The 27,055-nt window shown below is 52.7% G+C and overlaps 1 protein-coding gene across 19 annotated transcripts in view; it reads left to right on the forward strand.

The window, feature by feature from the left end:
- Window positions 1-22,965: 22,965 nt before the first annotated feature.
- The window catches only part of CELF6 (CUGBP Elav-like family member 6), a 238,190-nt gene continuing 234,100 nt past the window's right edge, over window positions 22,966-27,055 (forward strand). For all 19 annotated transcript variants that reach the window (XR_013636416.1, XR_013636417.1, XM_073363131.2 and 16 more), the window contains exon 1: window positions 22,966-23,217. Coding sequence is in view for 17 of the 19 variants with exons in the window: in XM_073363131.2 (XP_073219232.1) it covers window positions 22,983-23,217 (235 nt within the window). In the remaining 2 variants the exon portion in view is untranslated. The remainder of the gene's footprint in view (window positions 23,218-27,055) is intronic.

Below are 27,055 nucleotides of genomic sequence, written 5' to 3' on the forward strand. Positions count from 1 at the left end.
TCCTTTTCCCTGCTCTCTGCTCCCTCTCCCCAGAATTTCCTTGTCCTATGTCTCCTTTCCGGGTCTGAATCGCCTTTCCCACACTGTCTGGTCTCTGCCCCTTCCTGTTCCTCCCTCTCTCCTCCCCTCCCCTCCCTCTCTAGGGCAGTAATAAAGGGAGGGCAGTGCTGCTTGTGTGCTAGGCCCAGGGCAGAGCCCAGCCACAGAGCAGCCATCTCCCCACGGTCCCCTCGCATGTGCTGCAGACAGGCTGCAGCCAGAGTGCTGGTTTTCCAGGCTCTGGCCCGGGACCAGCTCTGAATCACCCAGCGGGGCCTTCAAGGTTAACTCAGACACGGCTGAGGTGAGCCTGGTGCCAAAATCGGGCCCGGAAGCGGCTCCTGTCACAAACCTCTGCGAGATCCTTGTCACCATCCCCTGCCAAGGGCAAATGCCTTGTGCGGTTCCTGAGCCACCTGGGAGAATGCCACACACAGTCGTTAGGCACCTCAGGAGGCCAGACATGGCATGGGAGTGGGCACAGCCTGCCACCCCTGTGCCGTTGCTGCGTCCCTCCACAGGGCTCTCAGAACTCTCCTAGAAAATTACTGGTGGCCTGGATTCTCTCCAAGAGTCGCCAGACTTTGGGGGCAAGTCCCCGCTGGAACACGCACATAGCTCTTGGGACCATGGGACCGAAGGTGTCTCAGCTTGCCGATGGGAAAGTCACAGAGCTCTGGACGCACCCAGGCCAACCTGGTGCACAACAGACTCGGTCCTGCATTACCACAGTGCCTAGAGACTCCAATCAAGTCAGAGCGAGAACATGTGTCTGCCTAGGACAGTTTCCCTTTGCCAAACAAAGTAGAGGGGACCCCTGAGAGAGTCCCTCCCTGGTGCCACACTGAGCGCAATGCATGCTGGGACAGGACTTTGGAAGTTTAGGGCCACTAATACAAAGTGGCCAGTGGTTTGGGTGCCAGCTTGACACACTGAGGACCTGATGTTCAGAGGGGCAGAGTCCCGCAGCACCCACTGGCTTTATGGCTGGCCCCTTCCTGCCAGGGTTGGCCCGCTCAGCATCAGCAATGTGCTGCAGAGACTCCGGCTGGGCCTGTGGAACACCTGACCTGGAGGGGCCCGGGCCACAGGGCGAAGGTGGGTGACCTTGAGAGCTGCTCGTGTCAAGCCCCATGCCCAGGAGGGGAGTCTGATTCAGCACAGCCAGAGCACAAGGAACATTCCCCTGTGGCAGCCGAGGGCTGCAGGCAATGGGTGTTGGGCATGGGGGTGCTAACCATGGGCAAGGGCGGGGTGTGTGGACACTCGTTATGGGTGATGGTATGAATGCTCGTTATGATATGCGGACTCCTCCAGAGAGGCGGCCAGTCTGGGACAGTGGCTCAGTCCCCTGACTTGAGAATTCCCGCAGGGCGGACAGCCCATCCTCAGTGCTTAGCGGGGTCGACCTGTGAGCAGGGACAGCTGCACGGCTGGGTCCGACCTCATGGAGGACAGGCTGAGGGCGGCACTAAGCCAGATGCGTGTGAGGCAGGGTCCTCAGGAAGGGAGAGGGGCTGAGGCTCCTGGGATACAAAGCTGCTATTATGGGAGTGTCTCTCTTGCGGCATGAAGGCCCTCCCCAAGGAAGCAGAGGGTGAATGCTGTGGGGGGGCAAGGCAGGGCAAGGTGCCAGAGCTGGACATGCCATAAGCAAGAGGAACTACCCAGCCTGGCAATGTCGGCCTGGGTCCATGCTGCCCCAGCTGGCTTTGCGGAGGTTTTCAGGCTGCCCCGGGCAGTAGGCACAGGCTGGGGATGTGGCAGCCAACCAGGCTCCAGATGAGGTGGTGCCCCATGACGAATAGTGAGCCAAACAGGACCTGGATGGGCCTTGCTCCAACCACTGATGCTGCTAGGCCTGGGCCAGCCACAGCCTCCCTCACAACATCCTGGAGCCGCTCTCCCTGCCCACTGGAGGCCGCGGGAGGGCAGAGAAGTAGGGTGCCAGGAGGGAGATGCTGATAAGTTAGAGGAGAGCTCTGGCTGGTTCCCTTGTTTATAGCCTAGTGCCTGGGTCACTGGGCTCAGAGTGAAGTGATAGCTTCTGGGATCTCCTCCCCAGAGCCATGAGATGAGCCCCTTGGCATGGCACTGCACCACTCAGGCCAGGTGCTTTGGGGTGGGGGGGCGGCTTGGCTCAGGACTCCCATGGGGCATCTGCCTCACATGCACTGGGCCAGGCATGCCACCTCCTCCTGCCTGAGTTACCAGGGCTCTGCCCTGGCCTATGGGCTGGTGACTTCACCTGGGCTTCACGGAGCTGTAACAGGTAGCTGGGACCCTTCCAGCCTGAGCGTCTGCTCCATGGTCTCGGCCCCAGTCCTTGGTGGCACCCGACAGGGTTAGGGTGGGGCAATGATTTCCCTGCGTGGCCAGGTGCCCTCCCCAGTGCCAAAGCCTGGTGCCCTCGGCATGGCCAGGAAGAGTGCTGTGTCCAGCCTCCATTATGAGGCATTAGCTCAGCCACCCCATGGGCACTTTTCAAAGGGACGGCAAGGCAGTATCAGAGTGGCTGGCAGGGACAGGTGTATACAGGCATCCCCCTGCTCAGCTCTGCCCTGGCATCGCTGCACATCTGCACCGTCCCTGCTGTACTCCCAGCGCTGCCCATTCCCCTCACTCCTGCCCTACAGCACCCTCTTGCTAGTCCTGTCCTGCACCCTCACACAACACCTCAGTCCTTCCCTGTAGCCCCCTGTTCATCCAGTCCTGGGGTCCCCCACACAGCTCCTCTGCTGTGCATTAGCCTGACCTGCAGCCCCCTGCTGCTCCACTGCTGGGCTTGTCCGGAGCCAAGCCTCCCAGCCTGCAGAGCTGTGCGCTGAGGGTGTGGAGAACTAACTACGCCGGGTGAGTCTGAGACCCCCGCCCCTGCTAACACCAGAGTTTGGAGTGTGTTCTCCCTTTGAGCCCATGGCCAGTGCCCAGAGTGAGAGCCCATGGCTTATGGCTGCCCAGCGTGCCCACCCACCGCCCTGGGAAACCAGCGAGCTCGCACGGGTGCACTGCAAAGCCACCTGGCTCCCTTCCATGGGCAGATTAGATTAAGAACGGAAATGAGGGGCTGCAGCTTTAAAGGGCCCCTGCATTTTAGGGAGAGAGAATCCCGCCCCAGACAGTCCTGGGCCTCTTGGCAGAGCTAGGCACAGACCCGAGGGGAGCACTGTTCTTATTGAACTCACCCCTGCGGGCCCTAGCCAAGATCAGGGCCCCGCTGGGCTAGGCACTGACCAAACCCAGACGGAGAGACAGCCCCTGCACCAAAGCCCTGGTGGGTGAAAGACACAAAGGGCGGGAGGGGAAGCAGAAGGAATTTGCTCCAGGAGATGAGTGGCAGAGCTGGCATAAGTCCTAGGCTAGGGCCCTGCTCACTAGGCCACGCTGCTGCTATGTAGTTAGCTAGGGGGAGCTGGAATTCGAACCAGAGGGAAGCCAGACTTGGGCAGGAGGCTGCACTGTGCCACGTAGAGACACACACAGCCCAGTGGCACAGGGCTCCGTGGTTGATGGGGCAGCAGAGCAGCCAGCTCTGCCATGCTTTCAGGGGAGATGGCTGGTGGGAGCCTGCTTCGGGGGGTGGGGGGCAGACAGGCGGAGGAACTCAGAGCTCTTCAGAGCCAAAGCTCAGGACTTCCTGCTGGTGCCCTGGAGCGAGGGAGCAGCAGGCACAGGGCGAGGAGGAGAGACTGGAGGTGGCTCTAGTGTTCAGTGGGAGGCCCCAGTGAGGGGCGGGGGGGGCACTAGGAGCCAACAGGTGGCACTGGCAGTTGTGTCGTGATTGTGGAACCAGCTGGAGACGTCGCCGTCCAACCATCCTCTTCTTTTCTCTCTCCCAGGGCTCACGCCAGTGAAAGGGCATTGCCAGATCCCAATCGGTTGAGGGTCCCTCTCTCTGGCCAGACCCTGCCCTACTATAAGCCTCTGTGGAGCTCTCTTCCCCGGTACCCTCCCCCTGACCTGGCCCCTGCTCAGCATGTGCCGTGGGGGCAGTAGGAGCAGCAGGCTGGGCGTCATGGAGATCTCAGCACAGCAGCCTCCTCTCCAGGCTGCTCCATGGCCGCACTCTGCAGGAGGCCACCTAGGGACAGATCCCCCAGCCCCAACCACTGCATGGGGCTCCATTGCACACTGCGGGGGGCACCCCTCCCCCCGGCAGTGCACTAGCTCCGGTCCCACTGCAGGTGGGGCAGTGCCCTGAGGGGCTGCATTCTGAGCTCAGTCAGCCTTCTCCCTCAGTGGAGTCACTCTGGCTTTGCCCTGGTGCCAGCAGGCTCAGAGCATGGCTTTCGTGCGGGCCAGGACCTGGCTGCATGCCTGGCAGGTGAAGCTCTGCTTTGCTGTTTAGTCCATTGAGCCAGCAACTTCATTTTCTGTGGCCCTGCAAATGACTCAGGACTAATGAGTGACTTATTGGAAGGGCTCTAAAAGAAGGGCAAAGTACCCAGGAGGGGAGTGGAGGGGCCTTCCTCTCTTGCCAGCAACCAATGAGATTCTGGAGGGAGACTGCCCCAAAGTGGGGAAGCAAGGAGAAAGCTTCCATCAATCCCCTGCCCCCCAAGACAGGGGCTTTCTTTGCCAAATGTACCGGTGCCCCCAGGCCTCCCCAGATCTCCCAGAGCAGCGCAGAGGGCATGTTGCCAGCGGCACCCAATGCCTCAGAGGGGCAGTCCCTGGTGTTTCAAAACTGAAGCCAAGAAAATCTTCCAAGCAAGCATGACTCTTCAATCAGCTGCTGGGCTGCTAGGCCTGGAGTGTGAATGCACCATGCTACCCCTGGAGCAGGAGTGCTGAGCATGGATGCTTCTCCCTGCATGCATCTGGGGTTCACAGCTATCCCCAAACTGATCCCTGTGAAGGTTTCTCACTGCGTAACTCCCACATGTGCTGTTCACGGCAAGGAGCAGCGCTCTGACAATCCAGCTGGGTTGGTTAGTTTCCACTTGATATTTCTCTTCCCCGATTGGGTGACACTCAGGACCAAATTTTTAAGGGCTCAGCACCCTAGATGAGGATTACATTTTCTAAACTCTGGCATCACCCATGACTGAGCTGTCTGAGCTCTTCCTCAAATCCACCCAGGCATCCTGCTGCCTCAGTGCAGGAAACCCTGGGCCTGGCTCTCTGGCCCGTGCTGTGCAGGAGGCCAGACTGGATTGTCACACTGAGCCCTTCGGGCCTTGGGAGCATGGAGTTCTTTTGAAAATCACAGCCTGACTCTTGGGGCTGGGTTTCCGGTGCGAATCCTCAGGGTTCTGAGACGGTGATTAAACTGGGACTGTTCCCAGGGCCGATGCTATCCCCAAAGCGGCTCGCTGGAGCAGTCCCAGCACGTGTGGAGTGGCAGGTCGTGGAGCACTTTCCAAAGGCACCTCCCAGCTCTTCATTTCACAGCCGCCACCAGCTACAGAGATGGGAACGAGTGCCAGCTGCTGCTGACACTGACCGATCTGAACCTGCGACCTCGGCCAACTAGCAGCGTCTCCTGGGGTGCGGAAGAGATGTGACTCAGTTGCCCTGGGCACAAAGGAAGTTCATTAGGGAGGTGCTGGGCATGCACTGATCCTGCCACTCTCTGGGTTTGCAGGAGGGCAGGTTGTGATGCAGCCTGTTACCATACAGGGCCAGCCTAAATCCTTGGCTGGATTAGGCTCTCATGGGCTGGATTGCTGACAACTTGGTGGCCCAAGCGTCTCTGAGCTTGGTGTGAGGGCACAGTATGATTGGGGCCAATAGTGTGAGCACACTGAGCTGGGACTCAGGCTCTCTGGAAGGAGACTGGGGGCTGCATCTGTGTTTGCACACACAGTGGGACTCTCTGCTCGGCTCCATCTGGGCAACGGATGCAAGTCCCGTTTTTGCCGTTTTGTCAGTAAGGCAGAGCTGCTCATTGGCTTTGCCACATTTCCGTTCCAGGTCGCTAGTTCCACCCCAGCTTGGGCTGCTAGGGACTAAGACACGTTTTCAAAACTAGCCACTGAATATGGATGGCTCAGAATCACGAGCTGGGCACTCAGCAATGGCCATGCTCAGAACTGGAGGCCACTTCTGAAGGGGGGTCTCTGGGCTGAGGGGGTCAGTCTCTTTTCTGGGCGACAGGTGGGTGCCCCCATCACGAACACATTCCTTTATTGGTAACCCCAGCAGAGAGATCCTGGAGACTAAATTTCCTCTCAGTGGAGTGGGGTCAAGAGACTCAGCAATTGGCAGTGCGTTCTCTCAGGACTGTAGGGAGTGTTTGCATGTAGCTTAGCATCAGTATAAAATAATGCTGAAAGAAAAAAAGTCGCAAATCAAACCAGGAGGCTGAGCCCAGCTGCCTGTGCGTCCCAGCCCTGCCTGGCATTGCCACGTGGCATTGTCAGAAGGAAGGTTCATTTTGGTCTGCTCCCAAATTTTCATTCACGCTCTGGAGTCGTGTGACGGTGGGCAGTCAGTCCTCTAAATCACAGTAGAGCCCAGGAGTCAGCCCACTCCATCCCATTGTGGCCCTTTAAGATTTGGGGAAGTCTGATATAGGCAAGGACCTAGGAAACAGGAGACGTTGGCAGAGAGGAAGCGGTCCCAGGAATAAGTAGTATTTAGCGGGGCACCCAGTACCTTGTCTTTAAGGGCCTGGGACGAGGAGCCTTAGAGAGTGGGTGGGGCAAGGCTCTCCCCTCTCTCAGCCAATTCGGATGAGCTTTGGGAAGGGGACCAATATAAATGCTGTTTCCTTCCCCATAGTACAAGCAGTTCAGTCTGCTGACCTGGCGGAGGCTGAAGGTAAAGAGGCAGCTTTGGGAAAAGGAGAAGCAGGCACAAAGTGCAAGCCTGCTCTAGGAAGAGGGCTAGGGGCACCGGAAAGGGGAAGGAACCTGCCAGGCCTTACGTGGACCCAGAGTGGGTGTGAACTCATGAGACTAAAGCAGTGGGTTGCAGCCTGTAAAAAGGGTTAATAAACCAGCCCCTGCAAGGCAGGTGTTTGTTTGAAGTAATCTGGCCTGGGTAACTGATTGAATGAACCAGAGCCAGGTTGGTGGGCAGGCCACAAGGGACCACAAGGGGGCGTGCTCCAGGGCGGCACCCCATTCTGGGGGAATTCAGTGTTAGGAAAGAGACGGAATAATAAGCATCAGCTGGAGTCAGGTTTAGTGCGTGCAGGGGCTGTATTAATCATCCCCCCAACTTGGCCAATGAACTTCAGTCCTGACCTGTAGCCCCCTTGTTAGTCCAGTCCTGGGCTCCTATACATTGATCTGCAAACTTACTTCAATCTGCCACCCACCCCCATTTCAGTCCCAGGGCTCCTCTTCAGCTCTGACAACGTGATCTTCAGCCCCGCACTTCTCTTCCAGTTTTGGGTCTCCACATCAGGGTCACAGAGGTTTTTGGGGATCCAGGGCAAAATCTGAAAGTGACCCCCCCCCTTCCAAAAAATGACCATGGAGATGAGGGAGTTTCCGAAGAGCACTACTGAAAACTTTCAAGCTGATTTGTGAGGACAAAAGACAAATCACATCATGTTTATCTTTCTTGGGGTTTTTTGAAGCAGACGCATTTATGACAGCAATTGGAGTCAGGTTCCAAAGCGGTTGACTTTTTTTTCAGCTGCTTCAGATTTTGTAATTTTGCAGATAAGTGAATGTAGAGCAACATTAAAAGATGAACCTTCAACTTGCTTTCCTGGTTTTCATGGTCGTATGCACTGGGCCTGTCTTCATCATGGAGTGTTTTCCTCTTTCGGCCTCTTCTCTTCTGGAAATCTTGTTCCAGGCCAGTTGCCACAAGTTTGGATTTGCTGAGAATCAGGCCAAGATTCTCAAGGGTACTCCAGTTCACTTAGCTGGGATGGCGCCAGCCTTGGTTCTTCATCAAGTTAAGCTCAGAGGCTCGAAGTAAACAGCTGATGTTGTCAGCGGCTGGGAAGGTTTGAAACCAGAAAATACGCAGGAAAACGCATGTGAAAGATTGTAACCATTGAGACAAACATTCCACTTGGTTGCATAAGTTGAATTCTTCCTTCCGTTTCACCGGAGCCTGGTGAATTTCCCTGGGTCTCTTCACTAGCGCTTTCATTGCTTCAGGTCTTGCCCTCCCCTGAGTCTGGGATAGACCGTGCAGTGAAATGTGCAGCGTTCTGTAGGATTTTCCATCGGGCAAGACTGGAACTGAAGAAATCCACGGCTAGACTGGTCAGGGAGACAAGCTGTTTTGCACCTTGGCTTATTTGCACCTTGGCTTATTGCACCTTGGCTTATTAGTGATCTAGAACCCCCTTTCATCTTCTTCCCTGCACCTGAGTGAGTTATACGGAGAGCTGGAGCCCACCCTCTAATGAAAACTCAAGAGGAGGTTTATGTAAGCTGGAGCGCCTGCAGCACTGGCCTTTAGTGAGCTCGCTACTTAGTAAAGGGTCCTGCTAGCCCAGGCCTGTGCCGGTCTCACACACAGGCTGTGCAGAAAGCAGACACAGGGGGTCTGTGACAGAATTCTCTGTTCCCCCAGTTTTTGCATTTTATTGTTTCTCGAATCCATGTCAATTCTCCTTGCGCCTCTCGTTGAGATGGAATACCAGAGTTGATGCTTGAGTGATCGGTGGTCACTAGTAGAGACACGATAAATCGACCCCTGCTGGATCAGTCGCTACCTGTCGATCTGGCCGGTAGTGTACACATGCCCTAAGGGCCAGATGTTCAAAATCTGACACCACCTCCCCCAAGCCCCCTTTTTGTATTTTCAGTCTGTGGATGTAAATAATTGCAAGTGAAAATCAGGTTTGCAGCGGCTGCAAGTGCCCTTTAAGAGGGGGGGGGAGCTTTTTGCTGCCCCTGGCCATGCCACTCCCCCCACACACCTGACCTTCTTTGGGACCCCCCCCCAGCAGCCCAACCCCCTGTCCAATGAGCTCCACCCCTGCCCAAAAGCCTCAGATCTCAAGGGGACCACCCCAGCCTGTCTGCTCCCAAGAGCTCCTGCCCTCCTTCCTTGCCTTACCCCACTCTGCCAACCTCTCTCTCAGGGGACACGTCCATCCTGCTTCCAGCCCAGTCCCTGGTTTCACCAGCCAGCCGGTGAAGACCCAGGGCGCCGCACACAGGAGTTGCACTCACTGGAGTGGTGCTGTGACCCCCTGCGCCAGGTCACACCACCACTGGCTCAGATTTGGCTGGGCCCTGGCCTGGGTGGCCCCTCTGGCTCTTCAGCCTGAGATGCATATGTCTGGATTGTGTCCATGGACATATGTCAACCAATAATCATGTTGTGCCAGAGCAGGGAGGCCTTGTCAAAGGGGGGGACCCAGAGCAAATTGCCCCTTTTCCCTCCTCCCTGCCTCCCCACCACCACCCCCCTGCACCACTCTGCCAGTGCTCCTCAGTATCTTCCTGCAGCTTGCCCTTAGAATCATAGAATATCAGGGTTGGAAGGGACCTCAGGAGGTCATCTAGTCCAACCCCCTGCTCAAAGCAGGACCAATCCCCAACTAAATCATCCCAGCCAGGGCTTTGTCAAGCCTGACCTTAAAAACCTCAAAGGAAGGAGATTCCACCACCTCCCTAGGTAACACATTCCAGTGCTTCACCACCCTCCTAGTGAAACCGTTTTTCCTAATATCCAACCTAAACCTCCCCCACTGCAACTTGAGACCATTACTACTCATTCTGTCATCTGCCACCACTGAGAACTGCCAGGTGGGCTGCATTGTCCTGAACTGCAGTACGAACAGAGCCCTCTCGGGTCCCAGGCTGAGGTTCCCGGGCTTGTCTCACTTGCAAACTAGCCTGTGCCTTCCCTGGATTTGTCATTCGTTCCCCTGGGAATGTGGGCTGCGGAGGAGCCGTCTAGCCATATAGTTTTAACTGGCAGGGCCACTTCATCTTCACTGCCTTTTGTGGAGGGAGCGGGAGGCACCGAAGGGACCAGTCGATAGTACTGATGGTCGCAGCCCATGGGTGCGAGGTGCTATATGGCCCAAGAGGGGAAGGGGGCCCTATGCCCAGGCAGCTAACTGTCAAAAGGGTGGGGGTGCAGTGTCCATGCAAAGGGACAGTGTTACGGATGGGCACACAGATACAGAGACAGACCCAATATGGACCTTACTTCATGAGGAAATTAAAGCACAAAACAACGAGCCCAACCAGGAGATGCCCTCAGAGATCTACAGGTTCAGGCACGGGGCCATTGGCCTCTCCTGCCCCTCCCTAGCATTTTGGGGCAGTTCCTCTGTGGGGCGGCATGGGGTCTGCTGGGCTGCGGACAGAGACTTCATAGACTCTCCTGCCCCCCAGGGTCTATAGGAGGGCTTGGCACTTCTAGACTGTGTGCTTCAGCCAGGCCCCTGACTCCAACCTCGCCAGCATTTGGGGGTGAGTAGAAGTGTCTGGCAATGCCTTTGTTCCCCTATCTCACTGCCTCCCCACATCCTGGGGCTCCTGGGTGGACTGGGCCCCCCTTCCCCTTTGCAGCCCAGTAGTCTGTAACCCCAGCGTGCTGCTCTGGCAAAATTGAGTTTTCTGTAATGTAATTGCTGCAGTGATTCAGTTCCTGTAGCATTTAGTGTAAATTGTGTTCTTCCCGAGCAGCGCACAGGTCAGCTCTGACAATAATGACTGCAAGTCAGAGTCCCTGGCACCGGCTGCACAGAAAAGGTGCAATTGGTTCCCCAGCAGAGCTTTAGCCAGAGATACAGCTTCTTTGATCAAGTGTGAAATTCATTTCCTGGCTGTATGGAATACAATTCCAGTGCCGTGCTGCTCCCTCCACGGGGACAGGGCTGCAGGAGGGGGTCTCTGCTTCGCTTTGTCCGCAGGGGCTTGGGGGCAGGAAGAGGAGGTGACTGGGGAGAGGAGGAAGGATGAAATGGGGGGACCAGAGAGAGCTGCATGAAGTTTCCCAGGGCAGCACTCCCAGTGCCAGTTTGCTCAGCATCTTGCTGACTCCCTGACCAGCCTGAGACGAGTCTTGTGCAGATTCCAAACCCTCCAGTCACAAGAGTCACTCGCTGCCCCAGCTCTGGGCTTCCCCGTCCACAGGCCTGCACAGCCATCCCTAGGGGTCCCAGCAGGGCCTTTGCATGAGTGTTGCTAGGTGGAGGGGTAGAGCTAGCGGTGTTTTGGGGTGTTTGGAGCAGGGGAGGAAGGGGGAGAAAGAGATATCCGGTTAAAAATAAACATTGCACATCACCCGTACATTTAACCCCCCTACACACTTACAGCCGTGTGCACATACACACGAGTACACGGAAACAGACGTACACACCCACGTAGATGTCTTTATACGTATGCACACACCCAGACACATGCACACAACAAACTCATTATGTAATGACTGGGGGTCTATTTCCTTTTGCTAGTTTCAATAAACCACATTCTAATCCCGATTCCACCAGAGTTAATCCAGAGTCAGGCTATTGAAGCCCATAGAGCTAATCCTGATGTACAGCAAGGGGACACGGCTCAGATGCTAACTAGCTAACGAGTGTCATGATTTCCTTTAAGTGTGTGGAGCTGACAGTGGTGCTGCCTGGGGTCCATGGTGCATCGGTGGGTGCTACCTAGGGACAGCCTGCAGGAGGCTGTGGAGTAACACCAGCCAAGGATCTGGCCCCAGGACTAACCTGGGTAGCGTAGCCTGCACTGAGTGTGATCGGGTGAGTTCCTGAGCGCTGCTCGGGGATGTGTAGGTCAGCGCTCCCTGTGGCAGTGCCCACTCGCAAGGAGAAGCTGGTGGAGGATGGGAGCCAGGAGGAGAGACCAGTCCGGATTCAAATTGCGTCCTGGACCTGGGAGCAGGTTGTGCCAGGAGGTGGGCCAGTACTGCCCAGCCCCTGAGGCAAGGACGCTCATCGTGGCTTTACGAGCTCTTTGTCACCAGCCCCAGCTTGCAGGCCTTGTCCCTGCTCTGCGTGTGCTGCAACAGGCAATGGGACTTATAAGGGCGGGTGCCCTGCAGCTGCCAAGCCCTGGTGGTGGGTGCCAGCCTGCTGCTCCTTACTAGTGGGCTCCACCTCCTGCTTCTCCCTCACAGCCTTTGTGTGAGGTCTGAGCCCAGCCAGAGCTGGCACAGCACAGCTCCAGGGCCGGGGCAACAGGGGCTTTGCTGGGATGGGGGCAGGGCCCCATGGATGCTCCTGCTCTCAGCCCTGGCCGCTGCCCAGTGCGGAGGGGACTGTTCCTGGAGAAGCTGCTCCAGGCCTTGAAGGAGGCGAGAGGGTGGGGAGGAAGGGGGAAAAGAGAGATGTCACAGGAAAAGAGGTTAAGGAGGGAATGGGGGGGGGAGAGATGGAGGGTCATCGGGGGGTGGGGGGAGAGGAGAGAAAAGGGGGTCAACAGACAGGACCGGTAAAGAGAAAACGCTGAAGCAACAGATAAGGGGAAAGAAACTGGTGTCAGGTGGCTCCCTTTGTGCCCTGTCCACAGGCCAGGTGAGTCTTTTATAGCCCTATCCAGGAAGCCCTGGGGGGTTTCAGCTCAAGCTGTGGCTGCTCATGCGTTTAGCTCTAGAAGTCTCCGGGGTGCTGGCCGAGATGGCAACCACCACCCTGGCACTGTCCCAATTAACCACGCAAGCCGCCTGGGATGCACCCGTCCCCCAGGACAGCCCATCCCGCCCCCTCCTGTGAGGATTGTGCAGGCCGTCACCACAGAGCACGCGTGAAAAGGGCTCCCCGAGCAGGGCTAGAAGCTGCAGCAAGGAGCAGACAGGCAATAGGCTCAGGTGGGGAGGATCCGAGGGGGCTGATCTGGGGGAAGAGACGAGGCACCGGAGCTTGGCGGGACGGGGATGTTCTGCTTTGAAGTCATGGGATCTCTTGCTGTTTGGTTTTATTTCTAAACGAAACCCAAGAATGTCAGCATTTCCCGGGACATTTTCGAAAAAATTCCATTTTGGGTCCATGAGAAGGTTCTGTTTTGAGAAACTCAGCATGGTCCACTGAGATTACAAGTGGTTCTTGTCTCTCTCACATCACTTAGATCAGACTCAAACCTCAAACCAGTTTGGAAACAAAAGGTGCTTTGAAGAGAAAAAGCAAAATTTTGTCAAAATCGAGGCTTTCCCAGGGGACGTTTGGATTTTGACAAAATGGCATTTTCCCACAGGAAATTTCTGACCCACTTTCCTAAGCTTTGTTGGCTGCTATTTCTCTGGGCAGCACATACTGTCCAGCCATGACTGGCATCCCCCTCTCCCCTCTGTACACACCCAGGTAGATCTACAGAGTCATTTCCCACATGGACTCTGTCCCACCAACAATGGAGATGTGGCCATGTGGCCAGCATATAGAGGGGACAAGTTTAGCCCCAGGTCCTCAAAGCTATTTAGGCACCTAACTCAATTGATGTCAATGAGGATCTAGGCCTCAGAGTTTGTCAGGAGGCAGCATGGCAGGGGTGATACAGGACATCTGGGATTTCTTCCTGTCTCCCCATGTGGTTTTCCCATCTCATAATACTTCTGTGTCTCCTAAGGAGTTTGCGGTCCTTATTAGAAACAGACTACAGACACACTCGGTGGCAGTGAGTCAGTCAGCCCTTCTGTGCTGGGCTGTGCCCTCATGTCTCTCCACTCACTGGGCCAAATCTGCCCGAGGGATAGTGCCATTGGCTTCACTAGAGTTACAGCAGGGCTGAGTGTGGCCGGCTGCATTCATGCGCTGGGGGCCTGTATGCTTGCAGAATTCATAGGCGGCTCCCTCTAAAGACCATCAGTGACTTGAGAAGCGTCTTACACTCCTTCTCTTTCAATAAGTGTCTTTGGAGCTCGGTGGCCCGGTAGTACTGGGTTTGGATACGCAATGGGTCCAGCGTGGGCACCAGCAGAGTAAGGTCTCCTTCCACGGCCTGCCGCCTCCGCCCCAATCTGGCAAGATGGCCTCTCAGCCTGAGAGGGGAGTAGGGTCTATGCAGTCCTTGGTACTTCTGCTGAGGCTGCCAGGGGAAGGGGCTGACCAGCCCCCGGGATGGAGGTATTGTCTGTGGTGTAGCTGACTAGCTGAGATCCTCAGTGCATTTCACACAGGCCACTCAATGGGCATCGGCTGGGGGACGGGGTTTACAAACCCCATGCTGAGCACTGGCAGAAGGGAGAATCTCCCCCGCATACAGGCTGAAAACACCCATCACAGCTGCTAGAGCTGCCCATCATGGAGGTACGCACCACAGCTGGGACCAATCAGGAAAACAAGCCCAGCTAGAAAGGAAGGAGAATGGCAAGAGCTGGGGAAGGAGAAAGGCCTGGGGGGGGAGGGGTGACAGCAGACCCATGCTAGCTGCTCTGCAGGAATCTGACAGCCTGGTAGGGGATGAGGGCAAGCCCTGGTAAGGGCTGAGTGACTCATTTTAGGTTAAGTTGATGGGCTGGGCTAATTTGAGATGAATAGAGGGCCACCAGTTAGGAGAAAGCTGGGACCTCTGGAGAGACTGCCCCAAGAATAGCCAGCAGACAGTAATTAGGTCAGCACTAGCCTGGGATGGATTTGAACTCATGCCATGGAGGAGCAAGATGCTGTAACCCATCACCAGATCCCAGACAAAAAAGAAAAAAAAAACGGGCTGGGGCTTTTGCCTGCTGGCCGTCCCCTCCAGCCTCCCTAGAGCAGCGTTAAGCCATGGTCCAGACCCATAACCTGCCAGTTTCCCAGGGAGCTTTTCTCCTGCAGACACTTGTCAATTCAGATCACTCAAACCTAAGGCAGGAGGATTTGGAACAATAGTGTTGCTCTTTCCCCCACAGAGCACCTTTCATAAGCCCACCATTGAAATGCAGCCTCCACTGAGGACGGCTGCTTATCAGCACCCAGCGCCACTAAACAACGGTTTATGAGACGCAGTGAAGAATCCCATATCCTGGGGGATCTGCAGAGGGAATTTAAGGAGGCAGAATGCTACAAACCAGGCTGGAATCTGGGGATGACAGCCTGCCTTGTATAATGGGGGCCATGGGCTCTTTAAGAACTACTGGCTAGACTGCTGAACTCACTGCCACAGGAAGTTTTTGAGTTCAAGAATTTAGCAAAATTCAAAAAGCATTTGACCATTTATAGGGCTTAAGGTGATCTCCAACTATGAGAGAGCAGGATGGTCTATGTGGGGGACTGCATGGTTCTTGCATCTTCCTGGAAAGCACCTGCTGCTGGGCAGTGTTGGAGAGAGGATACTGGCTGGACCTCGGTCTGACCAAGTCTGGCAATTCCCATATTCCTTTGACGTTCAGAACCTCCTGTAAAATGGGCCCTCCAGCTGCTCAGTGCCTCCTCACGCTCTCCTGGGGTACTGCATCAGTCCTGACTGAGATGGAAGAGCACCATCTTCTGTCCGGTTTCAGAGTAACAGCCATGTTAGTCTGTATTCGCAAAAAGAAAAGGAGTACTTGTGGCACCTTAGAGACTAACCAATTTATTTGAGCATAAGCTTTCGTGAGCTACAGCTCACTTCATCGGATGCATACTGTGGAAAAACCATCTTCTGTCCATTTGCAGCATCTTCAGTTAGCCTTGGCGGCACCCCATTCCAGCACTGACTCATGTACTGGATGATCTGCCAAGATTCCACCCCATGGTGGTAATGCTCCCTTTCTGGCACTGCGTCTCCCACCTGTGGGAAATCCCTGCCCTGGGTGGGTTGCTAGGTGGCTCGTTGCAAAATTGCTGAAAAATTGAGCCCATTTGGGAAAATGCCAGTGCGAGTCTTTGAAGAGTGTGTTGGAAACAGCTCCAGTGATCACCCGGGCTGCTGAGCTCTGGATGTATTAAATAAAATAGACTTTCATTATGTAAGTGGCAAGAAAACTGCCAGAGACCCCAGTGTAGTAATTATGATGTCTTTTATTAGAAGCATGGAAAAAGATGAAGATTGTATGGCCCTGGAGACCTCCTGCAACTTCTTTGAGGTCTGGAAATCTCCTGTGTTTTTGTCCTCTCTTTTAGACTAATAGGAGATGTCATGATTGCATTCCCCATGCTACAGTTCATTTTACGAGGCTGTGTGAATCTGGAATCTGATAGAAAAGTGGCATGTGAACCCGGCCGGGAGGGAAGGAATCCAGAGTCACAACTTGCCTTGGAGATGGTTCAGGACAGGAGGGAAGTGTGTGTGTGTGTGCTCACACCTGATGAGGTGTGTCTGTTATCATTATTGTAGTTGTGGCCTAGCAACCTCAGTCATGGACCAGGCATAGGCACTGTACAGACACGGAACAAAAAGGCAGCCCCATCCCTCAAGAACTACAATATATATTGTAAGTATAAGACAAGAGACAGCAGGTGGAGACAGACAGACAGATGGGGGAGCACAAGGAACCAATGAGATAACATTGTGTCTATCTGGGTGTGGTTTTGTGTATATACAGGTATGTGCAAGTCTCTTTGTGTTGTTATTATTAACCGTTGAATTGCAGTTATGCTTAAGGTCCAAGCAAGACAGGCCCTCGTTGTGCTAGGTGCTGTACAAACAAAATTCCCCTGAGATGCATTCCATATGTTCACCTGCCCTCCCCTCCCATGAGAGCCATGCTGGGTTCTAATATTAAGCATGTAGAACCAGCATCTGTCTCTCAACCTGCCAGAGCTGTCCTCTTACCCCTTCAGAGGGCATTAAGATGAGTGTGCCCTGTGTATTCTGGGTCCATTACAATAACAATATGCAAAGTTTCTTGGAAATCACTGGGACCTGTGCACATGGTCTCCATGATGCAGAGCTGTCCTGCCCATGGCATCATATGACACGGGGGGAGATCCAGGAGAGAGTCACTTTCCTCTAGCACTGAACAAGGAACTTGGGAGATAGCGTTACCCCTAAAGCTATTCTGGCTCTCTCCTTGCCTCTCTGTAGAGCTTCTGCATAGCATCTTCCCCAGCACCCTGGCTTCCTGCTACCATTTTAAAGGCACAGGACACATGTCCTCACATATGGAAAGAAGCTGGTTTGGTGGTACACAGGCAGTAGCTTTTGTTGCTAGACAGGCTGGGCCAGATCCATAGCTGGCATAAATCAGCAAGCAGTGATAGTATGGAGGAATGCAAACCACCATGCAGCAGGCCTCCTTTCCCAATCTGGGTTGTGATCTCAGATTTAAGCAGGGTTGAACTAGGTCACTACTTAATGGGAAATCCCGAAGGAACTTGTAGATGCTGTGCATGATTCACCAAGAGGCGCTCTCCCTGCTGAGTCAGGGCTGACTCTGTGTCCCTACCTCTTGTGATGGGGAGGGATGTGACCTCTGGGGTTGCTTCTGAAGACAGGTATATAATTGGGGTGCATAATTCCCTGTTATCCTGCATCTTGTGTCCTTCACACAATGATTGCAACCCTGCACCCACTCTATACACACTTTGCATGGGTGAAAGGAGTGAGAGAATAGAAAATCAGTCCTAAGCGGGAACGGGGAGAGAGGCAGCAAGAGAGAGACAGCGAGAGAGCAGGGGTGTTGAACCTAATGTTCTGGCTAAATCTGACCCTGGGTCATTCTGCTCTATCCAATGAAATTCCCTCTGATGCCTCAGTTCGATATGGGATTCTTGTCCACCTTCTACCTTCAAACGTGGCTCTAGCATTGCTGGGCGCTGTCAGAGAGCTGCCATGCTCTGTTCCAGAAATGGATGCAGTGAGCAGTGTCAGTGAGCAGTGAACAGTTAGCCAAAAACTCAAAAGGTAATAACAAAATGTTTTTTAAGTACATCAGAAGCAGGAAGTCTGCTAAACAACCAGTGGGGCCCCTGGACAATCGAGATACAAAAGGAGCACTTAAAGATGATAAAGTCATTGCGGAGAAACTAAATGAATTCTTTGCTTCAGTCTTCACAGCTGAGGATGTTAGGGAGATTCCCAAACCTGAGCCGTCTTTTGTAGGTGACAAATCTGAGGAATTGTCACAGATTGAAGTGTCACTAGAGGAGGTTTTGGAATTAATTGAGAAATTTAACAGTAACAAGTCCCCGGGACCAGATGGCATTCACCCAAGAGTTCTGAAAGAACTCAAATGTGAAATTGCGGAACTATTAACTATGGTTTGTAACCTGTCCTTTAAATCAGCTACTGTACCCAATGACTGGAAGATAGCTAATGTAACGCCAATATTTAAGAAGGGCTCTATAGGTGATCCTGGCAATTACAGACCGGTAAGTCTAACATCAGTACCGGGCAAATTAGTTGAAACAACAGTAAAGAATAAACTTGTCAGACACATAGAAGAGCATAAATTGTTGCGCAAAAGTCAGCATGGTTTCTGTAAAGGGAGATCATGTCCTACTAATCTATTAGAGTTCTTTGAGGGGATCAACAAACATGTGGACAAGGGGGATCCAGTGGACACGGTGTACTTAGATTTCCAGAAAGCCTTTGACAAGGTCCCTCACCAAAGGCTCTTATGTAAATTAAGTTGTCATGGGATAAGAGGGAAGATCCTCTCATGGATTGATAACTGGTTAAAAGACAGGGAACAAAAGTTAGGAATAAATGGTAAATTTTCAGAATGGAGAGGGGTAACTAGTGGTGTTCCCCAAGGGTCAGTCCTAGGACCAATCCTACTCAAATTATTCATAAATGATCTGGAGAAAGGGGTAAACAGTGAGGTGGCAAAGTTTGCAGATGATACTAAACTGCTCAAGATCGTTAAGACCAAAGCAGACTGTGAAGAACTTCAAAAAGATTTCACAAAACTAAGTGATTGGGCAAAAAAATGGCAAATGAAATTTAACGTGGATAAATGTAAAGTAATGCACATTGGAAAAAATAACCCCAACTATACATACAATATGATGGGGGCTAATTTAGCTGCAACTAATCAGGAGAAAGATCTTGGAGTCATTGTGGATAGTTCTCTGAAGATGTCCACGCAATGTGCAGCTGCAGTCAAAAAAGCAAACGGGATGTTAGGAATCACTAAGAAAGGGATAGAGAATAAGACGGAGAATATCTTATTGCCCTTATATAAATCCATGGTACGCCCACATCTTGAATACTGCATACAGATGTGGTCCCCTCATCTGAAAAAAGATATACTGGCATTAGAAAAGGTTCAGAAAAGGGCAACTAAAATGATTAGGGGTTTGGAACGGGTCCCATATGAGGAGAGATTAAAGAGGCTAGGACTTTTCAGCTTGGAAAAGAGGAGACTAGGGGGGTTATGATAGAGGTATATAAAATCATGAGTGGTGTGGAGAAAGTGAATAAGGAAAAGTTATTTACATGTTCCCATAATATAAGAACTAGGGGCCATCAAATGAAATTAATGGGTAGCAGGTTTAAAACAAATAAAAGGAAGTTCTTCTTCACTCAGCGCACAGTCAATCTGTGGAACTCCTTGCCTAAGGAGGTTGTGAAGACGAGGACTATAACAGGGTTTAAAAGAGAACTGGATAAATTCATGGAGGTTAAGTCTGGCTAATGGCTATTAGCCAGGATGGGTAAGGAATGGTGTCCCTAGCCTCTGTTTGTCAGAGGGTGGAGATGGATGGCAGGAAGGAGATCACTAGATCATTACCTGTTTAGTTCACTCCCTCTGGGACACCTGGCATTGGCCTCTGTCGGTAGACAGGACACTGGGCTGGATGGACCTTTGGTCTGACCCAGTATAGCCATTCTTATGTTCTTATTCTTATGTTCTTGTGTCACCCATATGGCTTATATCGACAGCTGTCCATTCCCTCCCTTAACATACATGTTGTCTTGGAGTAAATGCACATGAATCACTACAAATGATGGGTGAAATCCTGGCCCTACTGAAGTCAACGGCGAAACTCCCACTGGGGGGGATGGGCTGGAATGACGGCCCCTGCAGCTCAGAGTTTTCTATATACCAAAGCCACAGTGGAGTAGGAGCAGCAGCAATGCCTCTCACCCTGCCCCATCGAGGTACTTCAAGGGACCAGCCCAGAAAAACAGAAGGGAGTTCACACTGCACAGCTCACTCAGCCCTTGGCCTCTCCACTTGGACTGACAAGGGGGCCAGCGGAGACCCCCCTGATGCTGATTATAGTGGTGCTGGGCAGTTCCTGGGTTCTTTTCAAACACCTCCCACAGGCCAAAGAGGCTGGCGGTGTTGCTCCTCCCAGCTGGCCCATTGTCTCCCATGATCTTGTTCTTGCCCGTCACAGCAGTGCCCATTTGAGCCTCCAGGTGGGGTCTGGAGATTGGCCTTCAGGTGCTGGTGTTCCTCCAGCTACCACACTGCTCTCCAGGCCTTTCAGCTCACTTCCTCTCTCTGCAGCCAAGGGCTGCTGGTCTGGGCTGCGGGGGATGCTGAGGGGGGCGGGGGAGGCAGCTCTCACACTCATGGCTGGCTGGTTTGTGCAGAGGGAGTATGAGGGGTTTAAACATTCCCCTGTGGAGCATCTGGTAGGTGAACAACCACATGTCTGGAGGCCCCTTTGGAGCAGCCATTTCATCATACACCCAGGCGGCTGCGGTTATTTGGCAGTGTGCGGGGGATGGTGGGTGTCACGGAGTTACCGCGTCAATGCTCTGGAACTACTCTGTATGAAGCCAGTCAGGACTCTGGGGGAGCCTCCTCTCTCTGAGCACACTGTCACCAGGGCAAGAAGCTTACACAGCTTCGACCTTCCTGGGTCTGACCTCGGAGCATTCAGCATCCCCATCCACACCGTACGCTTCCCACAGCGAGTCTGCCCAGGTGGGGCTCCTGGGGAAGCCAGAGGGTCCTGCACCCCAACTCTGCAGACAGACGTGACTCTCAGCCAGCTGGTAAAACAGAAGGTTTATTATTCAACAGGAACACAGTGTAGAACAGAGCTTGGTATCACAGAAATCAGTGACTTTCAGCCAAGTGCATCATCAGACGCCCTGGACTTCCCCTCTTCCAGTCTCCCCACCAGACTGCCAGCTTCCAGCAACCAACCTCCAACACCCCCCTTGTTGTTCCTCCTCCTTCTCTTTGTCTCTCTTCCGGGGCAAAAGGTGTCACCTAGTCACATCCCCCCTCCTGGGTCACAGGTGACATAGGTGCAAACAGCTGGGCAGCCTCACCTGCCCTGAGGGCATCAGCAAAAATCACACACACCCAATTCCCACCACCCAAGTATTGGTGCAGTACACAGGGAAACTAAGGTACACACAGTATTAGTATAGGACAGTAAGACTCACATGCAACATGACAAGATGAATAAAACCCCACTTCGTCACAGGAGGATAAATGTGGCTCCTTTCCACATGAGGCCTCCTCCCACCTCAGCTTCCCACAGCCTGGGAAGACCATGCACAGCCAATGGTGCTGCACATTGCTACCAAGAGAGGGACTGGCTAGGCCTGAGCTGGGAAATATGGGCATCTCCTCCAGTGCCCATGGTGTACTGAGCACAAGCTGGAGAGGTTGAAGGGATGGGAATTAAGCAAATGGCATCTCACTCCCACTGTGTTTGCCCCCACTGGGAGTGGGGGGAGGGCCTGAGCTCTGAGATCTCATTTTGCAGGATGAGGGTGCTTCCCCTCCACACTGTTAGACAAATCCAATCTCCCTCCCCATCATCCTCCATTCAGGGCAGTGTGAACTCAGGGGGAAGTGTGATCTGAGATCCCATCTCCCTCTACCCCCATATGCAGAGCCCTGGCATTAGGCTCTGAGGGCCCTGCCCCTGGGGATGCAAGAGGAGCCCAGGTTCCCCCCAAAGCTCCCTCCTGGGTTGAGAGCTTTTTACAGGCCCAGGGAGCTCCCCAGTTACATGTTCCCTTTCAACTGACCTTTCAGTTCCTCCAGGCTACTGGATGAGACTATAAAGAGTGTGCTGAAATCCAAAGTGCCTCACTGCATAGCCAGCTTGCTAGGCTTCTACCCCAGCTTGTTTAACATAATATTTGTCATAACAGCTCCCATTCTGCTCCTGACCAGTGTATTTATGTTAAAAACAACATAGGCCCAGGTCCACACAGGTATTTAAATGTCTAAATTCCACTGAAATCAATGGAAGATCTAAACTAATCTATCTATCCCCATACACCACCTCTATCTAATCTATCTAATCTGATATTGGACAGACACCTAACCTTAACACATCTGATGAGAGAGGGTGGGATTTTATTAGATATTTCTGTTGCATTCTGTCCCCTTATACCCCTTGTTAAAAGGCAAATGTTTCTGTCTGGCAGACCCTAAAGTTGTCAGTTCATGAGCAGCTGGAGAGATCCTTCTTCTGATTGCACAAAGCCTCCCCTTCTGCAGGGGTGCTGGAACAATCTGCGTAGCCGGGGTGCTGATAGCTACTGAACCAAACTGTGCCCTGTAGGTGATGGAAACCACTTCTAGCCAAGGGTGCAGCAGCACCCTCCCGCGCACCCCTACACCTATGCTCTTCTGCTGCCAGCTGTCAAAACACAACAAATGCCCTACCGGGGAGGAAAGAGGCTGGCAGCTTGGCTGAGTCCAAGGGGTGTGCGTGGTGCTGGGTGCTGCACCTTGCTCCGGCCCCTGGTGTCTGCTCCTGGGGCCAGCACGCACAGGGCTGGCACCGCTCCCCTCCCACCGCCTTGGCATTTACCCTCTGCCCAGCTCCCCCAACTCTTGGTTTGCAGGGCAGTCAGCCCTGATCCTCCGGCCTCTGCCCCGGCTCCCGCCCGCCCAGCTGAGCCGCTCATGCATCTGCGGCAATAGTAGCTCCCTTTGCTCTCGGAGCGGCTCCGGCGCCCGGTGCCAGTCCCACGGAGCAGGCTGGTGCAGCCCACCCCGCCCTGCCGCTCCGCAGCCCCCTCCCCGCCGCGCCCCGGGCACCCCCAGCCCCGTGCGCGGGGGAGCGGGGCTGGCAGGGGGCGGGGAGAGAGGTTGTCTCCCAGCCCCTGTCCCGCTGCCGGCTGCCCCCTCTGATTGGCTCCCGCTGCCTCATTATGCTAAACCCTTGCGTCTCGTGGCGGGCTAGCCGGCTGACGTCATCCGGCCGGGGGGCAGGCGCGAGCGGGGCGCGGAGGGGCGCGCAGAGGCGGCCCCGCGCGCGGAGCAGGAGCGCGGCCGGCCGCGGGAGCATGGCCACGGGCAGCGGCGGCGCCGCGCTCAGCACCGCGGACAGCGCCGCCAGGATGAACGGGCTGAGCCCCGGCCCGGCCGGCATCGCCATGAAGGACCACGATGCCATCAAGCTGTTCGTGGGGCAGATCCCGCGCAACCTGGAGGAGGGGGACCTCAAGCCCCTCTTCGAGGAGTTCGGCAAGATCTACGAGCTCACGGTGCTGAAGGACAGGTTCACCGGCATGCACAAAGGTAGGGGCGCCCCCGGGCCCCGGCCCGGAGCAACAAAGGGCCGGCTGCTGGGGGGAGTGGGGCCCGGCCCCAGCTCCCCGCCTGCACCATGCACCCAGCCCCCACACCCCCCCAGATTACCCACCCAGCCCTGCTTCAACTGCCCCAGCTCCCCCACCTGCACTGTGCACCCAGCCCCCAAAGCCCACCAGCTCCCCAGGCCCCGTGTGTGCAAGGGGGAGAGGATCTGGCCCCCAGCATCCGCACCTGCACCCAGACACTCTCCAGTCACCCACCCAGCCCCTCTGCAGCTGCCCCCAGATCGCAGGACTCTGAGCCATGGAGAGGGTAAAGTTGGGTCAGATGAAGAGCAGGGTGCCTGGTTATACATTTCCCCCTCCCCCCGTCCTTGTGGGGCTGAGCCCCATGTGTGCCATCGGTAACTGCTGGCTTTGCCACATTTGCCAGGAGTGGTCTGGTTCAAGCATGGATGGGGGACAGGCACTGGGAGTTGCCTACCTCTCCCTCTTTGTCTAGTGATTTAAATTAGTGCCAAAAAATTGAGTTTGTGTTTAGAAATCAATATTTTCGTGCCCATGGGGGGGCAGCTTTTCGGTTTGGTTTCTAGCTGGAGAGAAAATCACTTCAAAATAGAGAATAAAACCTCTTGATCCCTTTAAATAATAATAATGGGGTGTTTATGGCTGGGCTTATACTGCAGTTGAGGAACAACATTTTGCAGGGAAAAATGGTGTCTGTCATCGGCTGGCAGCTGGTAACCTCGCTGAATGTCGAAAGTCGGGGGGAAACAGTCCTGGAAAGGATTACCTGTTGGGTGACTTCTTGCAACTGTTGTGAAAGTAGTAGCATGCAAAAAGCAAAGGGGTAAACCAATTGAGTAGCAGCAGCCAAAGAGCTAGGCGAGGGAAGCAGACTCAGTTTGCCTCTAGGTAAATGCTCTGATTTGTAATACAATAAATGTTCCTCATCCATCCCAGCTAGGTCCTTAACAAATACTCTGTTTTGTATTTTTAAAAGGAATAAAGAAGTAAGGTACTCCCTCTTGATTTGTAAAAAGCAGAGGATCCAAATCCGACTCTGCTTGATAACGGATTCCCTACTTATGTTTCAAAATCTTGGTTTAGCTTTAAATGTGTCATGGAATATTCTCTGCTCCTCAGAGGGATTCTTTTCAAGGGAGAGAGGTAATGAAAGCTGGTAAATTTCAGAACAACCTGACCAGGTGGGAGCTTAGATCACTGTCCCCCATCCCCAAAACTGCCCCTCCTGAAAGATCTACAATAATAAAATCATCCCATGCCTTTGCAACTTTTCCTCGGATGGCTGTTCTGAAAAGCTCCCCTGCTAAATACAAACCAGAGGCCTTGTAATCCTGATTGCTTTCTCCTTTGCAGAATTAGGAGTTAATACCCTGTAGCATGCGTGAGTTCATTACTCCTTGATTTCCAATATTTCCCAGGTAGGATTCCTGAGATAAGGGGTTTATATAATGCTGAGCCCCAGTTCAGGTAGAGGCACCAGATGACTGAAACAGTCGGGGAAGCACAGAACTGGTACATGGGAGGTTAGATCTCTCCCAGATGGAAAGAACAGAATGGTTTCCAAGACATAAAATGAGACTCCAGGATGCAGGTAGCAAGAGGTATTCTCTGGAGTTTCTAGGAAGCCAAAATGAAACTTGGTCTTTAACATGATAGATGGATGATTGTTCCGCAGCTGGCAACTGTCTGGCCATTTTAACTCTCTAGTTCTCAGGTCTGTTACTGTTACCCTTCCCCAGTCCAGAAGAATAATCAGACTTGTGCAACTTTAAATATCATACTGAAAAAATGCATTTTAATTTGAGACACTCATCTCATTAAAATGTCATCCCTCTTTACTTTTTAAGTTTTGGAGTGGAGCTAGCTCATGTGTGTGCATTCAGAACTTCTACCAGACATTTCAGGATAGATAGATAGATTCCTGCAAACCACCCTCCCACCCCCCGCAACCCGGAGGAGAGTGCTGAGTTGGTTTGAAATGGTAAATATTCTAAATGCAGACAGCTGATAGGAAAGGGACATAAATGGCTAGTATCTAAACGGCGTTAGTTGGATATTTTAAATTTTACATCAGCAACTTTTCTAAAATGCCAAAAGATAATTTGTGTGAGTGCATGTGATCTCCCCGCTTTACACAGGAGAGTAAATACATTACACATAAAGGAAGTTTAAAGATTGCTAAACAAACAGAACAAATTGGCCGCCCCCAATCGCTGTTGTCTATCCCATTGCAGGCTGATGGCAACACTCATTGCATTGCTCCACTCCTGAATTCATTCTATTTGAAGGCAAGTTGATTGCACTTATTAAGAGTTATTAATACTTAATCATCTGGCAGATTTAATTGTGCCAATATTAAAAATGCATCAATGTCAATTTCATTCATTAAATATTTACTTTTTTTGAAGGGAAACTGTTTTGCTGCTGTTTTAATATCACTTTAAGAAGCTTTGAATAGGACCTAATAAAATAATTGGAAGAGAAAGATGTATACAGCATACAGGGAGCTGGGCAAAATTCTTCTTTCCTGTTTGCTTTGGCTAATTCTTTTTGCGAAACTCTAGTGAAATATCATTCATTCATTTCACCAGCATAATAAAGACGGGGTAAATAGATTTGTGCCTGGGCTGGGCAAATTGTGCTGTCAGTTTTGCCAGCCAGAGATATAAACAGTGCAGGTTAGATTGTGCAACCCTTATACATAACAACGAGCATTTACTCACATGACTGTGGCAGAGTTACTCATGTGAGTAAGAGCGCACCAGATTGAGAAATCTTACGCTAGTTGCATTTTTGAGTCACAAACCAAAGCATGTGATATTGAAAGGGCCAGAAACCAGTTCCCTTTTTCACACTGAGTAGCCCCTCTCCTCAGGAATAACCCCTTTACAATCAGTAGGAATTACTGAGGGCAATGCTACTAAGAGGATCAGAATCAGGCCCAAAGAGATTAGATCGAAAGATGTCAAAATTCACCCTTGTAGTTTAGTCCTGAAAATAAAATAATAAATTTGTAGTGTAGCAGAAGGTGGCTACATTCTCTAATCTAATCTAATCTAATCTATCTGTCTATCTGTCTATCTATCGAGTGTTTTCTTAGCACTCAGCACTGGAAGGAGCTCAGCTGAACTAGGCTTGACCCATAAGGACAAGATTTCTGCTTGCACCCCTTTCCCGCCTTAAATTTAAAATACCAATCAAACCTTTCCTAGAATAGTTTTACAAACCCTTTCCCTGCAACACTAAGTCCTGTCCATCATCCCCGAGTATTTCCCATCACAATAACACTCTGAAACAAAAATCTGGGGCACAAATGATGTCTCATAAACAGCAAAGCACTCTGAATTCCCCAGAATTACTATCCCTTCATTTTTGCTTTCCTTCATTTTTTCCCTTTTCTTACTTTTCCCTTCTCTACCCCTTTCACTCTTTGATCTGGCATCTGCACCATCCCTCCTTGCTCCCTCCTTCATTGACAATTTTTCCGTACGGTGTCACTGCTGAGATTTGGGCTCTTCCTTCAGTCTTCAGGATTTTTTTTGTGACTAAATTGAAATGTGCTATTGAAATTTAGCCTCTGGACCCAGATTTGGTGACAGAGCTGATGGGGGTTGGAGAAAGTGAATCAAAATGTCTAATGAAGGAAGAAAAGGAGCTGTGAAGAGAAGGAAATAACTGGCAGCACCAGTTTTGCTCCTTTCAGCACGAAGACACAGGGCCAGGGAGACCACACGCACGCACACACACACGATCTGCACCAACATAGATTGTGGTTTCTTCCTATGTACTATAGTAAT

This window comes from Lepidochelys kempii, chromosome 10 (assembly GCF_965140285.1).
Source record: "Lepidochelys kempii isolate rLepKem1 chromosome 10, rLepKem1.hap1, whole genome shotgun sequence".
NCBI classification, from domain to species: domain Eukaryota; kingdom Metazoa; phylum Chordata; order Testudines; family Cheloniidae; genus Lepidochelys; species Lepidochelys kempii.